The sequence below is a fragment of the Desmodus rotundus genome, chromosome 11, assembly GCF_022682495.2.
Source record: "Desmodus rotundus isolate HL8 chromosome 11, HLdesRot8A.1, whole genome shotgun sequence".
NCBI classification, from domain to species: domain Eukaryota; kingdom Metazoa; phylum Chordata; class Mammalia; order Chiroptera; family Phyllostomidae; genus Desmodus; species Desmodus rotundus.
This window is the reverse complement of record NC_071397.1, coordinates 15,771,481-15,787,054: the sequence shown is the minus strand read 5'-3', so window position 1 is coordinate 15,787,054 and position 15,574 is coordinate 15,771,481. Positions and strand designations below refer to the sequence as shown.

General features: G+C 44.7%; 1 protein-coding gene across 2 annotated transcripts in view; it reads right to left on the bottom strand.

Moving 5' to 3' along the window:
* Positions 1 to 15,269, bottom strand: part of TFAP2D (transcription factor AP-2 delta) — a 56,829-nt gene extending 41,560 nt beyond the window's left edge. Inside the window, exons 1-3 of one of the 2 annotated variants that reach the window (XM_024558034.3) lie at positions 14,704 to 15,269; positions 13,186 to 13,683; positions 9,639 to 9,699 (exon numbers count right to left, since the gene is read on the bottom strand). In XM_024558034.3, the coding sequence (XP_024413802.1) occupies positions 9,639 to 9,699; positions 13,186 to 13,683; positions 14,704 to 14,742 (598 nt within the window). In that variant the 5' untranslated portion in view covers positions 14,743 to 15,269. Of the gene's footprint in view, positions 1 to 9,638; positions 9,700 to 13,185; positions 13,735 to 14,703 lie in introns of those variants that run through there. The other variant, XM_024558033.1, reaches the window with a different exon arrangement.
* Positions 15,270 to 15,574: the final 305 nt, after the last annotated feature.

Genomic DNA, 15,574 nt, shown 5'->3' with positions numbered 1-15,574 from the left:
ACATCGTCCACACCAAGAAACATTCAATTCATTAAAAGCCCCAAACTCCCCCCCAGTTAACCAAGAGAAGAGTGGGTATTATTTTCCCATGGCTGTGTGTATACATGTGTGTGAACACGTGCACACACACACATGGATTTTTTTATCCGTGATTTAATATATATACAAAAATTTGTAAGGCTCTTCTGAAATGTTTGAGAGCTACCGCCACCTTTCCTGCGTACCGCTACCAACTACAGGTGCCAGAGTTGCTCCGTTACCAGGCACCAGTGAAAATCATCTGCCCACTGCCAGAAACTTCTAACCCGTGTGGGTGGATGATCGGTCAAATCCCTGTACCATATGTCGGCCCTCCGGGTCAGCGCACACTGTCAAACACAACACATGACTGAGAATATAGTAACAGCAACCCATTAAATGTTGGGGGCCAATTATCACTATTAGGGAACAACGCAAAGATAATTGATAATAGCAAAATCACCAAAGCAGTTTTGCTCCTGGAGCAGAAATGTTCTGCCTCCAAGGCCCAGAAGGTCTTCTGAGCTTCGCTGTCCTCCAGGAACAACAGGGTACATTCCCCAGCCTCGGGCAGCTGAAGTGGACTTGAGGGCCCAAGATGATCATCGTTGGGGAGAGTTCCCTGCTGCTCAGTCCTCCTTTACTGCAAGATTCCTGAGCCAATGCCCACATTACTAACATAGTGGCTGTGTAGCCCTAGGATCCAAGGCTGCTCTCAGCACCTTCCCCCCGTCCCAAGCTACTGAGCAGTCTGAGGGAAGAACTTTTGAGATTCAGTGGCAAGGTCAAATTCAAAGTTTGCTTTTCTGAGCATACATTTAGTTTCTTCGGTTTTGGGCTATCTTAAGACCCAGCTCCAGAAAAGGGCAGAGTTCTATGAGGAAAAAGAAAAGAAAAACTAGGTGGAAGAGGAAAAATGGTCAAGGGAGTGTTGTCCAAAGTCTTTTACTCAAAGGGCTATTCTCAACTGGCATCTTCTAGGAGCTTGTTAGAAATGCAGAATCTCAGGTCCAATCCCAGACATCCTGAGTCAGAATCCTCATTTTAAAGCCCCTTCGGTGGTTCATGTGTGCATTAAAGTAAGTTTGAGAAGCACTGGTCTAGAACTCACTGACCTCCCACATAACTCCTGCCCTCCTTTGCTAAGCAACTCAAATGGAATGTTATGTTGGTAGTATCTCTGGTTTTCAGATTCTGGGCACAGTGGCTAAGGAACCTGGGAGGATATTGCAAAAAGGCAAAGGGGTCCTGGACCTCGGTGGACCCCAGGCTGACCTTGACCTACTCTTAAAGTGTTTCTTTCTATCCCTGTACTTCCTGGAATTCCTCCTGGCTGTCTTTCAGTCATCTGAATTTTCCCTGAAGGTGCTGGGACCCGCATCTTTCTCTCTAAGCATTCTGACGCTAGTGATCGCTCTGCATGTCCCTGAAAGACAGAACAGAGGATATAGAGAACGTCAGAGGCACTAGCCTCTCCTGGCTAGAAAATGAGTTCTGTACACTTGGCTAAATTGCCAATGCTGGCACCCGTAAGCCTGTCCTCAGTTAAAATCTGAGAGGCCATAATCTCAATTGCGAAACTGAAATCCTTTTTTTTTTTGCTTTAAATTGTGGCAAACACTATGGGAAAGCATGCAAATGCCTTTCTCAGGAGATAGAAATACAAATGTGCCTGTCTTTCCCCACCTGGCATTCTCAGAGATGATTTTAAAACAAATAATAATACAATAGTACCCCCTTATGCACCAGGGATATGTTCCAAGACCTTCAGTGAAAGCCTGAAACCTTATACACTGAACCTTATATATACTATGGTTTTTTCCTATATATGCACACACTTACTACTTCTCCTTGGCATATTGGAATCTCCTGCATCACTACTCTGGGGCTTTGGGCTCTTATTAAGTAAAACCAGGGTTACTTGAACACAAGCACTGTGATATAGTAAGAGTTGATCTGATACTAGATGACTACTAAGTGACTAATGGGCAGATAGCCTATAGAGCTTGGGTACACTGGACAAAGGGGTGATTTACTTCCAGGGCAGAACCGAGTGGGCGGCACAAGATTTCATCACACTACTCAGAATGCAATATAATTCAAAATTTATGAATTGCTTGTTTCTGGAATTTTCCATTTAATATTTTTAGACTGCAGTAGACCTTGGGTAATTGAAAGTAAAACCTTGGATAAGGGGGGAGTATAATAATAATAATAGTTTTCCAAGATTTCTGGGCTCAAAAACATGATTATACTTTTGTTTATATATTTTGTACCTAAAGCATTTAAAAAGTAAACTTGTGACTTCTCAAAAGTTGAGATGAACAGATATGAGTGGATCTGGGTTTTAGTGTCATATTGTGAGAATCATGAACCTAATAACTTTGGAATTTAGGTCACTGTGTGGTCACCTAAAGCAAAAGTATTAAAACAAAGACACAATAATGTCTATAATCAAAATTCACACAGCCTTCTCCTAAAAATGGGCCTCCACCCATGCTCTTTATGAATCATATGCAAATATATACTCTTACATAAAGCCCCTTCTCTTGCACACTAGCCAGTGCACAACTGAGGGCACAAGGAATCTCACCCAATGGGTCTCAAGTTTACTCTGAGTGAGAGAGGGCTTGTGCACCTGTTGTTTTCCTGATTGCTAAGGGAAAGGACACAATTATAGACCTTTCCTGTCTTTACCAATCTACAGTGGGTTAGAAACTTAATTTAGAAAGATGCAGAATATTACAGTTTTTGTAAAAAGAGTGAAATCAAGCTTGCCCCAGTTGGAGGAAGCACCCTCTGGTAAAGGGAAACCCCGTGTGCTAAAACCCAGCTGCTCCCACGGAAGTCACTGGTATGCTCCCCAACTAAGTGCTGACTCTCTGGGCCCCAACTCTCTCTCTCCTGCATCAGGCTTGGGCTTCTGGCTTATGCTCCAAAGCGTTTATTAGGTGAGTTACACAGGCTGCACGTTACGAGTATGCTTTATGCACACACCGATTGCCTGGAGGATTTATTTTGTATTCATATTAGCCATCAACTCCAGAGTCTTTTATTTTTTATGTCACAGCATCTTTAAAGGGAGTGTCTGTTGCTTTGATACTTGGCATTGCGGCAGCCTTGGGGAACTCTCTTGTCCTGGCTAAAGATTTGGCAACTTGTAAAGTTTACAGCAGCATGAGGAACCTGATTTTTTCTTCCCAGTGGTTTGTTTTTTCTTTTTTCTTTTTAGGGAGGAATTAAAAAGTAAAATGTCAACATAACAAAAGTTTTGCATTTGGAATGAAGGTTCCAAGGCGGTGGGAATTCTTTTAGGAGATCCAGAATACTAATGGCAATGATGACATTTCAAAGAAGGAAAGTCACGAAAGTCAACCATGCCGAGCCATTTACAGTGTTAATTCCCAGTGTTCCTAGTAGAAATTCCTCATGGTGTCTGCTCTGTATGTCAGCCCCTACTGACATTAGCAATACTCCTTCTGAATCCAGAACTCCAGTTAGGGGAGTCTCTGGTGCCACAGCCAGGTCCTCACACAGAACTTCTCTAGAGTACATCTCTGTTCCATTCCTAGTGCACAGAAGCAATACTTCCACGTAGGTCATTATTTTTAAAATTGAAACCTGGAGATAGGGCTTTCTATTTCCAGTGATGCTGCAAACTTAGGTGGGTAGCTATAGTAACAGCATAAGAAATCAGGGACTATGTACTCAAGGTCACTTGTCTAGGACATGGCGATCATAAAAGGGATTAACTTTGCCACTGCTATAGGAAAAAGTCAGTCAAGGACTTACTGTGTGTTTGACAAAACCACGCACAGATTATATAGACACAGATTCTCCAGCTGCCAGAAGAAGCTGGGGTTTGGGGCTGCGCCCTTTTTGGCTTGGCTGGAAATTTCTGGCCCTGTGTCTAGAGGCAGGGTATGGGGGAGTGGAAAAAGGACTGGGCTGCAAGTAATAGGCTGACCAACTAGCGATTCATTCGACTCTAGGCGAGTAACTCTGGAACTCAGTCTGCTCATCTGAAAAACGGGGATGCTCACAGCTGCTCTGCTTATTTTCCTGGCTAGTGAGGAGGTGCAACAGGAAACGGATGCATGCGTGCTCAGCACCAGGAGGAAAAGCCACCCAACCCCACCATTGCTTTGATCAGTCACTGTGTGCGAGCCTCGGAGAATAACGACATCCCCACCCACCTTTTGCACTGCCACCGGAGAGAGAGCCAAGCGCTGAGGCCTGGACTCGTTCTTTACTCTTCCCATCCCAGGCAATTAGGGCCGAGGAAGCAGCCACGGCCGATCTCCAGGGAACCGCGGCTCCCCGGGCTTCCTCAAAGCTGCCTCTAAGCCGCGCGCCCCTCCGGGTGCTTCCCCAGTTGGAAGAACGGAGGAGCCCCTCGTGTTCTCCAGGTGCGATCAGCACTTCCTGGCGGGCTTCCGGGAGCGGGGCCGTGCGCGCAGCCTCTCCAAAGCCACAGCACCGCCCCGCACGCCGCCGCTTCAGTGTTGACATAATTAGACGAAATCTTGAGAGCAAAATAAATGTTCTGTTCGCCTTACAGCCAAACAGATGTTTACAATTCAAATGAAAGAAATACAAACGGCAGGGATTTTTTTTCCTCCCCTTCTTCATCTCCAGTGATCGCTCGTTTTTTTTTCTGACACATTAAAAATGTGTAAGCGATTACAGGAGTTTCCTGTCCCAGTTTGTTCTGCGGGTGCATTTCTTCGAGGTAAGAAGCGTTTAAACTGCGTGGGGTAAGAACATTCTCAGCGGCGGCTTCCCCTCTAGCTTCTTGCCCTTCTCAATCCCAATTCTTCCATGTAATCCCCTGCCCCCGTGGCAGCAGAAACTAATTCTAATCAAATAACTAAGGGATGCAGGCTTGATTGTAATCAAATAGGCCTCAGATGCCATTTGAGCAGCGAATTGCTCTGCTGGGGGGAGGATATACCAGGTATAACTGGATGACCAAGTCCGAAAGCGCTCCTCTCGGTGCAGATTCCAGGCAGAACAAAGGAAAGGGGTGTCTGCGAGTGGAGACCTGCAGGTTTAATGCAGCAGTGGGTGTGTAATAGTGTGTGTATGTGTGTGTGTTCGGGGGTGGGGGGAAATTAGTACCCACTTTCCAATGCAGAGAGTGCTTTCAAAGCAAAAAGGAAATTAGAGAGAAGGCAGGAACTATGGAAAAGCAGCTCCCCCATTCCCGCAAAACACATTTGCAACAAACCATGCATCTAGATCTTTCGGTATATGAATTTTAGACTTCATATAAAGGTGATTGAATTCTGAAGCTGCAGCACCTGTATTTGCGGACTAACGGAGCAGGTGAGGCTCCAGGTGTATTTCTGGTTTTATTTTCACAATGAATAAGCCGTAGAAGTTCGTTTTGTGTATTCAAGTAAAGAGAGATCCTAGGGTCTCTGACAAAAGAAGAGGCACACGTCTTCCCACCCTCCTCCAATCTTACTCCTTCCAGAAACTGCTGAAAGACCCAAAGGCGCTCACTAACTCTTTCCAAAGCTCGGGGGCCTGGAGAAACGCTAAGACGCGGAGGAAAGCACATCCTCCCGCCCAAGCGGCCTGTGGGCAGCCGCGAAAGCTGCGGAAGGGAAAAGCACTCAGATCCGTCCACCCTGTTATCGTCAGACCGGGAGATTGGTTCTATGGTCCGTTTCACCGGAGCATTTTTTGAAAAATTAAATCAGATCTGACAATGTTTGTACCATAGCGTAAATGCCTCCGCCTTGGCGTGCCAGTCACCTCTAAGCGATCTGACAAACTCCAGCTCTCTGAAAACGTGCAGAGTTCACATCGTATTAATTCCCCCAAAATGTTTTGATTCAAAGTAGTTTGTATTTTGTGTAGCCACGGGCAATCCGGAAAGCGCTCCAGCCTGCCCGTGGCCGGTCGGCTCCCTCTCTGCGTGGCCCAGAGGCTATGGCGGTATTTAAGCTTCTGAAATTAGCCTGGGGCTGCAAGGCAGAGTGATCACAAAGCGAAACAAGGGAGCTTCCCCTCTTCACTTTTTTCATTTTCCCCTTTCTTCCTTTTTTTTTTTTTTTGAGTTTGCCGTCCCGATTTCACAAAAAAAAAGACCAGGGCCAAAATGTCACTTTCCGCCCAAATATGGAAAACTGGTTTTCTCATTTCACCTGCATCCTGTTCTGAAGGCCACAGCTCCCTACCCAGCTGAACCCCTGCCCCTCCGATTCCAATCTGGATCCACTCATCATTAGCTTCATCATCGTCGTCCTCGTCATCAACATTGTACTCCTACTATTGTATTCTCAGAGCGCGAAATGAAAGGGGCCAGCGCCTAACAAAGGGGAGGGTGTCATAAGGGAGTCTCAGAAGATTCCTGGGGATAAGAAGAGTGGGGTTTTCCTTTCTTTCTTTCTTTTTTTTTTTTAGTGATTAAAAACACAGACGACTTCTGTAAATAGAAGCCTCATTTCTTCAAGAGATGCCTTTTGAAACCCAGTATCTGAATATTCAACGAAGGCAAAGCTCCACTCTGTACGTACAACATTAATATGATCTCTGCAGAATTTGCTACTCAGAAATATTAACATATCAAAGCCGACGCCGGAGGCGAGAGAAGCTATCGATACCCGAGCACAGGGTAAAGTAAAGATTATTGGTTCTGATGGTTGGAGTGGCGGAGCTGCAGGCAAAATCGCGCACACCATTAACCGAGAGTGAGCGCGCGGGGAGCTGCACCTCAGAGGCGGTGGCAAATATTTTATCTAGGTGGTAATTACCTCGCTGCTGCCCCCACTCTCGCTCTTTCTTTGGCTAGTGGGCCTTCATTATAAGCAAAAACAACGTAACTGCCACTTACCAAAGAGAATCAGGGAAGTGGTATTTTGATCTTTACATTTAGAAGTGGCCAAATTAAAGAAACGGGAACTCCCCCCAACACACACACACCCCACTTGCAAACTAGGACAGTCTCTCCCTGGGGAACTTATGTAGGGCATTTAGGAATCTATCTTTCTTCAGGGGTCTTTGGAAGTGAAGTCTATTTTTATTTCTCCCACACTAAATTCTGGAAATCATTAGAAATGTAAGTTTATCCAAGACCTTAGCAGAAGGAAAATGGTGAAAAGTTGTGCTTTTCAAGAAATTATGTTTCATGTGGAGAGTTACCTGTAAAGCATGGATTAGAAGACAAACATTCCCACCTAAGCTAGCACACGACGTGGTGATACTACAGAGAGCTCGAGTTCACGTCTTCACGATTTTTGCAGAACAAAGGTAACTAGAGCCATAGATAGCAGGAATCCTATGCACCACTGGGACAATAGAGAGAAGAGGCTTCCTTAGCTTCTCAAAAACTGGGAGTCCTGAGATGAGGGGCTGGGCGTCCTCTGGCAGGATATACACCACCTTTTAATGCAAGACTTCCTCGATACCCTTGCTATCCATTTGTAAATCGTCATGGATATTGATCGGTTCAGAGTAAACAAGTCAGCACACCCAGATCTCCGGGGCTATTACCAAGTTAATTGGCTCATCTTTAAGACTCACAAAAAAGAAATAAACTCAGCAGTTATAATCTGAATTCCTTCACAGGGTGGGGTTCACTCGAACAATACAGACAAAACCCCCAAGTTACCTCCCCTTTCTCTTTAGAACTACGATGGTGACAAGATCAATATTTGATTTAAAACAACAGATTCGGCGCAGAATTTTATATATATATACATATATATATATTTATTTATTTAGTGAAGTGAGTTGGCACCGAATCCTACAAGAACAATAAAACTTCACCTAAGGAAAACCATTTCTGGCTCTGATAAGACTTCTTGTAGTCACCCAAGAGCTGGCGTTTGAAGAATGGCATGGGGGGGGGCGTTCCTTAGGATCTCCTCGAAAATTCAACTGATTACACAGCCACCTCACATTCAGCTCCCACCTTTGTCCTCTAATAATTCCCACCCTCTGTCAGCTATTGTACGATATGACGCAATTTACACGCAATTGAGAAGGTGATCAAGTGAGGGGCTGAACTCAAACACCGCAGTAGCGCCAGTGGGACTCTGGGAGGAGCCGGCTCCCGGCGCTAATTACTGGCGCTGTCCTTCAGCACCACCGACACCTTCCTGCATTCAGAGTGCTTGGCCTCACCTTCAGTGTGACCACCCCAAACGACCCGGACCAGCACCTCTTATTTGACCCCCATTTTACTCTGTAATTTTAACCCCTCCCCCAAACTGGATGTATATTTTATTTTAATTTTCGCTAGTCTTGGGCCTATTTCATGTCATGACAATATGGCTGAGTATTGGCCTGGCTGACAAGCTTAATATTGCTCATTAAAAAACAAATATTTGTGGAGCAACACTGGCGTTTTTCTTAAAGAAAATAGTCTTCAAATATCCATGGGGTAAAACAACAGAATTAAATATCTATTTTTTCATTTAATGGAAGTTTCAAGTATTCACTATGATAATAGTCAACTTTCACAAGGAAAGCACTCTTTGTTTTATTTTCCCCTCAATTTACATGGAGTTTCACAATGGACATAGGGTTGCAAAACCTGGAGTTTAAACATGAAAGAGTCCAATGCTCTCTATCAATGCATTTCTTTCTTTGGAATCTTTACAAGAGCTATGAAAGAGTTGGAGAGGGACTGAAGCACATTTATTTGGTGCCATCAGAAGACTCAGTCTTTAGTGGCTCAGTTACTAAAGACAACTACAGCCCTGGAGCTGGAATTAGGCCTGGTGAATAGGCCACATCTTATTAATTCGTATGAAGTTGGGATAACAGCTGGTCCCCTTTGCCTTGTGTGCTCCTCGGGTTACTCAGCTTGCTAGGAAAATATGCTTCAGAGGCTCTGGGTACAGTTAAGTGGGAAACAAGCAAAATCTGCACTGCCTTGAGGCCCTTAAAATGTCATAGTTCAAAACCTTTTGTCAAAATGGAACATCTGAGACACAGCTCCCTTCAGTGTCTGAGCCAAAATCAACAGCTCTCTACTCTTGCCACCCCCCACCACCTTCCAATTCCATGGCTAACTCTGGATTCAGATGTTTTCTTCAACAGATGGGAACAAGAAAGCTTTATCCAGTACAGTTAACACCACCTCCCCCTACCACCCTCCCTCAAAGAAAGAAATGTTCAGGACACTTAGAAAAATAAGGGCAGCTACAATGTTGGTGTTTCATTAGCCTTCTCTGCAGCCTCAATGAATCTAGCCTTTCACAAAATCCTTCAAAGCCTTAAGCTAACACCATCACCTCAAATACCCAGGCTGTGGCTGGCACATTTAGGACTAAAAAAGACCAGAAATTCTGCTCCATGATGAGGAAAGAGACTGTGAGAAAGATTTTCTTTTTGTCTTGAACTTCGATTCTGTCACTGTTCTCTGAGAAACTGCCAATCTCTTCTATCATAGGTCTTCTGGGCACAGGCTAAGTTCAAGCCTTGGTGCAGAAAAGGAGGCTTTTAAATGAGGGTATGCTTGTGTGAGACAAGAGTAATTGATCAAGAGTGACTGTTTTCTTAATCACTAGACAAGATGTCTGATGTTTCAAAGCACCACCTGATCTTCAAAACGAAGTAATAGATAAGAAAAGAATGTTTAGTTTTAACAGGTTGTTACTTACCTCTTCTTATCACTCCACCTTGGCCATTGAGAACCAGCCCACACTGGGCTTCCACAGAGCCCTTAATAAAAGAAAAATAAATAAATCACTCAAATTGATAGTAATAGGTATGCCCACAGAAGTTAAGTCTTTCAATCTGTCCCATCCCTGAACCTTATATCCACAAAGCCCCATAGGAGACACTTGAAAGCAACCATTGACCTGAAGCAAGTTTGGCAACAAGCGTGGTTTTAAGGGGGAAAATGGCCAGAAAACCACAATCTAAAAGTTGTATAAATGTTAAAGTATGCATTTTACAATACCATAAAATATTACACTTCAAAGGCCTTAGTGCCTTTCATCTTGGCATAAGTGAATGAGAAACCCTTTGAGTTCCCATCAAGGCACCTAGCACATATACAGTTTCCACAGCAGTTTTTGCATGAAACAAATTACACCAAAGATGTCAAGTTTGTCACTGCTGGTTTCTTGGGAGCTCAGAGGTGCCATTTCAAGTGGACGATTCAAGTTATCTCATGAATGTTCTGCTTTACCCCAGTTGAAGGAGCATCCTGTAATGCTACCCAAAACGGGTCCTGCAGAGGAAAGACCTTTAGGTTCACGCCCTCTAGATCTTTAGGCTCCTAACGGATTGAGAGATCATTTGAACTGGGAAGGAGGTAAGGGTTTGCTGATTTTTGATTAAGAAAAATAAAATTTTCTCTCTCTGTGTCTTTTTTTTTTCTGAGTCCAAATGTGTTAAAGGCTCATTTTCCTTTACAAACAAACGAGGTATTGGACATGAAAGAGGCCTTGAAGGGTGTTAACCTACCCAACAGCCCGTGAAGAGTTAAGTAAATGCGGAGAGAGTCGGTGCATAATAAAAACCCACTTTACAAAACAACCTTTACAGCCCTGGCTCCCTCTCGCTTCCCCATTTTCACCATATTGAGGCAGGCCTGTAAGAGCCCCCTTTTCAACTGACTCACGAGCTCTTTCTTATTTTAACTGTTCTGCCTTAAAGTGATTATCAAATCAATATGAAAAAAAAAACTTGGAGACTGAGCATAAATTAAAGCAGTGATGGGAAAAGGTGTGACAGGTTCCTTTGTTGGCCATAGCAAATCTTTTTAGGGGACTCAAAGATGGAACTGAAGCCACAAGACTGTTTGCATCTGTTAGGCAGACTTAGACCGCCCTCCAAACCATTGGACTTTCACTTAAAATTCTGTGCAGGGAAAAGTATATTTACATTTGTTGCATTTGAAATGAGGCATATGCTGATGAATGTTTTAAAAAGGAAGAAATAAAAGGAGAGAGACGGGTTTCTCCCACACATCCCCCTCCCAGTTCTTGTTTTAAAAGTACCTATGACTTTTCTCTTTCTTTTTCATTCTGCTGCCCAAGTCCAGGAGGAGTGAAAGAAAATAACTCTCCAGATTTATAACTTCCTTCATATGTACACATATATAAAATGATATATATATATATAGAGAGAGAGATATGCCTATAGACATAGATACATAAATAGATAGTATACAATACTCCTCAGTTTCTTCTAGTATCTTGGAGTGTTACTCTCATCATGAATATTCCCTTAGTGTGAGTAATAGATAGGAACAAAAAAGATAGAAACATAAAAAAAACACATAGACTGGAAAAAACGCTTCAAAATATCTGAAATGTAGAAGGCAAAAGGCCACAAAGCTCTCCGATGGAATGAACCCTTTCCTGTCCATTCTCTGGCGCATCGTTAGGATATTTATTTTTGTAGAAAAAAAACAAATCTTGGACTCTTCACTTAACAAACTTTCCCCCCTTGTAAGTAAAACATGTTGTTTGGTCGGATGACATTGCATAAATGACCAGTTGAATGGCACTAAGTCGAAAATTGGATAAACTACGGTGTTCTTTTGCATGGGATTCGCTCTTTGTCTGGTGCTTGCAAATGTTCTAATCCCCTCTTTTGAAAAATGCCCGGCTTTGTGCCTAGCACAGAAAAAAAATTTGTACAGATACAAAAAAATCAGCAGCAGACGCGGCTATTAAAAGGAGTAAATAGGTTTTAGTTGAGCTAAGCATTGAATGGCAGATTTTTTCCCCCCTTGAGCCATAAGGGGATCCTTGTGAAAAATGTAAAAATGCCCTGAGCATAGAAAATTATTTTGTGAATATAAACGTAGAAAGTCAAGGTTTATGGAGCCAAATCTTTTTTCTTGTGGGCCGATCTTGCGGCTATGGCTCTTTGTTGTGACTGTAAGGGCTTTCACTTCAATTTTAAAATGATCCCTTGCTTGGAGGTAAATGAGGGGGAAAGATTTTCTGTGCGCAACAAGGGATCTCTAGCGTCTCCAACTTGTGCTCTCCAAGTATCTCGCCTTTCCTTGTGGCGACTGTGGAGGTGGCCAGCTTTGTGCCAACTGAAAAATAGGGACTCGCAGGTAGAACTAGTTGCACTTTCAGCCAAACGAAGTTGCAAATTCATGTCTTTATGTTTGGGACATTTGTATGAAATGAAGCTGTGACAATATGCTTACATAATTATAAATTCTATTGTTGCAAATAATATGCAAAAATGCATTAAGAAAGTAGGAGAGAGATACCAAACTGAGTGGTGACGTCCACAGTATCTAAATTCCTTCCTTCCTTCCTTCTTTCCTTTCTTCCATCCTCCCTCCCTCTTTTTCCTTTTTGTTTTTTCTCTTTCTTTACTCCTTTCTCTCTATTTATTTTCTCCCCCCCTCGTCTTTATTTCTTCATTTCCTTCTTGTTAAGGAGTTGAATCTTACACAAAAGTTAATGGGTTGAAGAAGAAAAAATAAAGTTTTAAATCAACTGGGTGGTGAGATTGGACGCTCTCAGGCACAGAGAATTAGGCTCAACGCTAGTGAGATAGATGGCTTGTGCAGATCCTTTCACGGGAGGGGGGGGCACTTTTGAGATTTCATGTACGATTCTCTGCTCTCCACATCAGTCTAGTATCTTCGGTGGAACTTATGCTAGAGCTCAGGGTCCCAACCATGTCCCCCAAACAAACCAGCCCTCCCAACTCATAATAGCCTCCCTACAGCTCAGCCTGGGACAAACGCCTGAGACAGGCGGGCAGACCCGGCAAAGCGCCAGACTGAGGGTGCGATTGGTCATCAACTTATCGGGTCTTACTCTGAGTCCAGTTGTCTCAACCCCAACCTCCTTGATCTCCCCCACCCTACCGCTTCCTAGACGGAAATGTGGATTCACCAAAGACTTCCTTGCAGACCCACCCAAAGTGGGAAACCGCAGCTAGCCGGACTTCGGAGCGTCCAGGTGAAATGTCTTGATCCAATGAGAGGGACTGAATGGCACACGCCTCCTCTAATTGTTTTGATAACTTCCCATAAGTGGTGTGTGTGTGTGTGTGTGTGTGTGTGTGTGAGAGAGAGAGAGAGAGAGAGAGAGAGAGAGAGAGAGAGAGAGAGAGGGAGAGAGAGAGACTTGGAGAGTCGGCTTACACTCAGAGAATTAACGGAGCGGGAGGGGGAGGGCGAATAGGGGAGGGCTCCGACAAATTCACTGCATGCTTATTTACCTGCAAGTCGTCTGCTCCCGCGGCGGCCAGCCCCAGGCTGGGCCCTGGCAGGAGTCTTTGATCTGGGTGCATTCCATACTGAGAGCCATGACTCATGAGGGACAGGTCGTGGCGGCGGTAGGCATCGAGGCAGCCCAGTTCCCGCCTCTGCTCGTCCAGGCAGGACGACTTGAGCGCCCGCGCATTGTGCAGGTTAATAAAGTCGGTGGGCTCCCCGTGGTGGATCTGCTGGTAGTACTGTTGCGAGTGGTGGAGCGAGTTCAGAGAGTAGGCGTCAGGGGTGACGGCCGGGTGGCTGTGCTGAAACTCGTAATGGAAGGACTGGTGGTGGAGCGGGGTGTACTGGTGGTTAGTGGAGAAGTAGGGGGACGCGAACTCGGTGCCGGTGGTGGAGTAAGTTAAAGGAGAGGAGGAGGAATAGGCGACAGTGGAATTGGCTACGGACTCCAGACAGCCAAGCTGCATCAAACGGTAGCTGTTTGATCCGTCGTGACGTATCTGGAAGGAAGAGGGGGAAAAGGGAGAGCAGAAAAACTTGAGGTTTGTCATTGTGCAGCCCAGACGCTGCTCTCCCGGAGCCAGGGGCTTTCTCTGGCTCTCCAAGGAGAGTGAGCGCGCAGGGCTCGGGCCGAGCCGCAGCCGGGGCTCAGCGCCCTTGCCAGACAGCCTTTGCGAGCAGGCGGACAGGGGGTGGGCGGCCTCGTCCTTACAGTCGACAGCGGAAAAAAAAAAATCCCCCACCCTATATAGGTGCGGGTGACACCACACACACGCAGACACACACACACACACGCACACACACTCACAGCTCCTGCCCAACTTGCTCAGGGAGCTGGGCGTTGGGAGCCAGGCTTGCGACTGTCTCCGGGGCCGCGGGGAGCAGAAGGCGAGAGTCCACACGCGCAGGGCGCCCCGCCACTCCTGCCAGATACCAACCCAGACATCCGCTGCTGTCCAGGCCGAAATGTTTTGCCAGAGCTGTTCAAAATCATTGTCCATATATTTTCAAAATCCAGTCTGTGCAAATCATTCAACTTGTTCATTTCCTTAACCATTTGGGGCAAGGAATCCGACCCCCACTTTCTGCTTCACTTTCCTAGAATAAGTCCATTCCAAAAGGGGTGCGTGGTTCCCCACCCCCCTTGTCCACCTACCGCCCCCCCAATCAATCTCTTTACTTTGCCTTTCTGAGTATCCTTTTTCTATCTCTCTCTTTCTCCTCATCACCTCCTCCCTTTCTTTTTTCTTAGGATTGTTTCCCCCTCATTATGGCAAATGTTTCTTAACGTGGCAGAGTTGCCCTTCCTGGCGACAGATGTCATAACGAACTTTTCCCCCTTTCCTTCCTTAACTTCTCCCGAAAGCCAGATTATAATTAAACGTAACGGTCCAATATAGATTAGAGACAGGGGAAGCTGCCACCGCCGCCGCTGCCACCGCCGCTGCCGCCACACACTCACACACACACACACACACACACACGCGCGCGCTCAAAAAAAAAAAAAAAAGTAATAATACCTCGGCATCGTGGACTAGTCCCGGAAAGGTAGTTGACATGTTGGGTTTCTCCGAAAGCTTACGATGCAGTTTCCCCCTCCAAAAAAAGAATCGGGAAAAAAAAAATCCAAACTTCTTGTATTTTCCAATTTTTTTTTAAGGAAAAAAATAGTCTATAGATAGAGATCTAAATTGCAATGGCTTTGCCCGGATCAGCTAGCTCCTTGCCTCTACCCACTTAAAAACCTGTAGGAACAAAATTTTCCCTCTGCACAAAAGCAGCTCCCTGGAACAGATTTTGTACTTGCTGAGTATTTCTTTGGCTGATGTCGTAGGTCCCTTGGTAATATAGAAGTTTTGAAAATTAAGCATCAGCACTGAGAACTGGGAGGACAATAGGCAGAAGAGATTTATCCCAGGAGACAAGGAATAAATATTGTATCTTCGCCTAATAAGGAACTGGAGGTTCTTTCAACATTTTTATCCATTTTTTCCAACCTTTATCATGCTTTTCTATACCGACTGAGGTGGGGACTCATCTCTGCAGAGAGGATTTGCACACATTTTATTGTGAAGATAAAGAGCTAACCCCAATATGTGTATATTAGATATAGAAATATATATTAATTAAAGCTTACTTTTACATAAGTAAGTGTTCATTCCTATTGGTTCCAATCCCTGAATGCTGAAAGCTGCTTTTTGCAACAAGCACCCAAATCAATTTCCTCCAGTTTGGGGTGTCTGCCTTTGCCCAACTGGAAACAATACTGCTTCTTCCATATTTACATCAAATTTGGGTTCTTTTCCCTCTTTTGGGAGGCAACACCCGGCGGTGACTTACACTTTCTGCAGCTTTTAAAATAAATAACCATGATGGATAATCCCAAGTTTC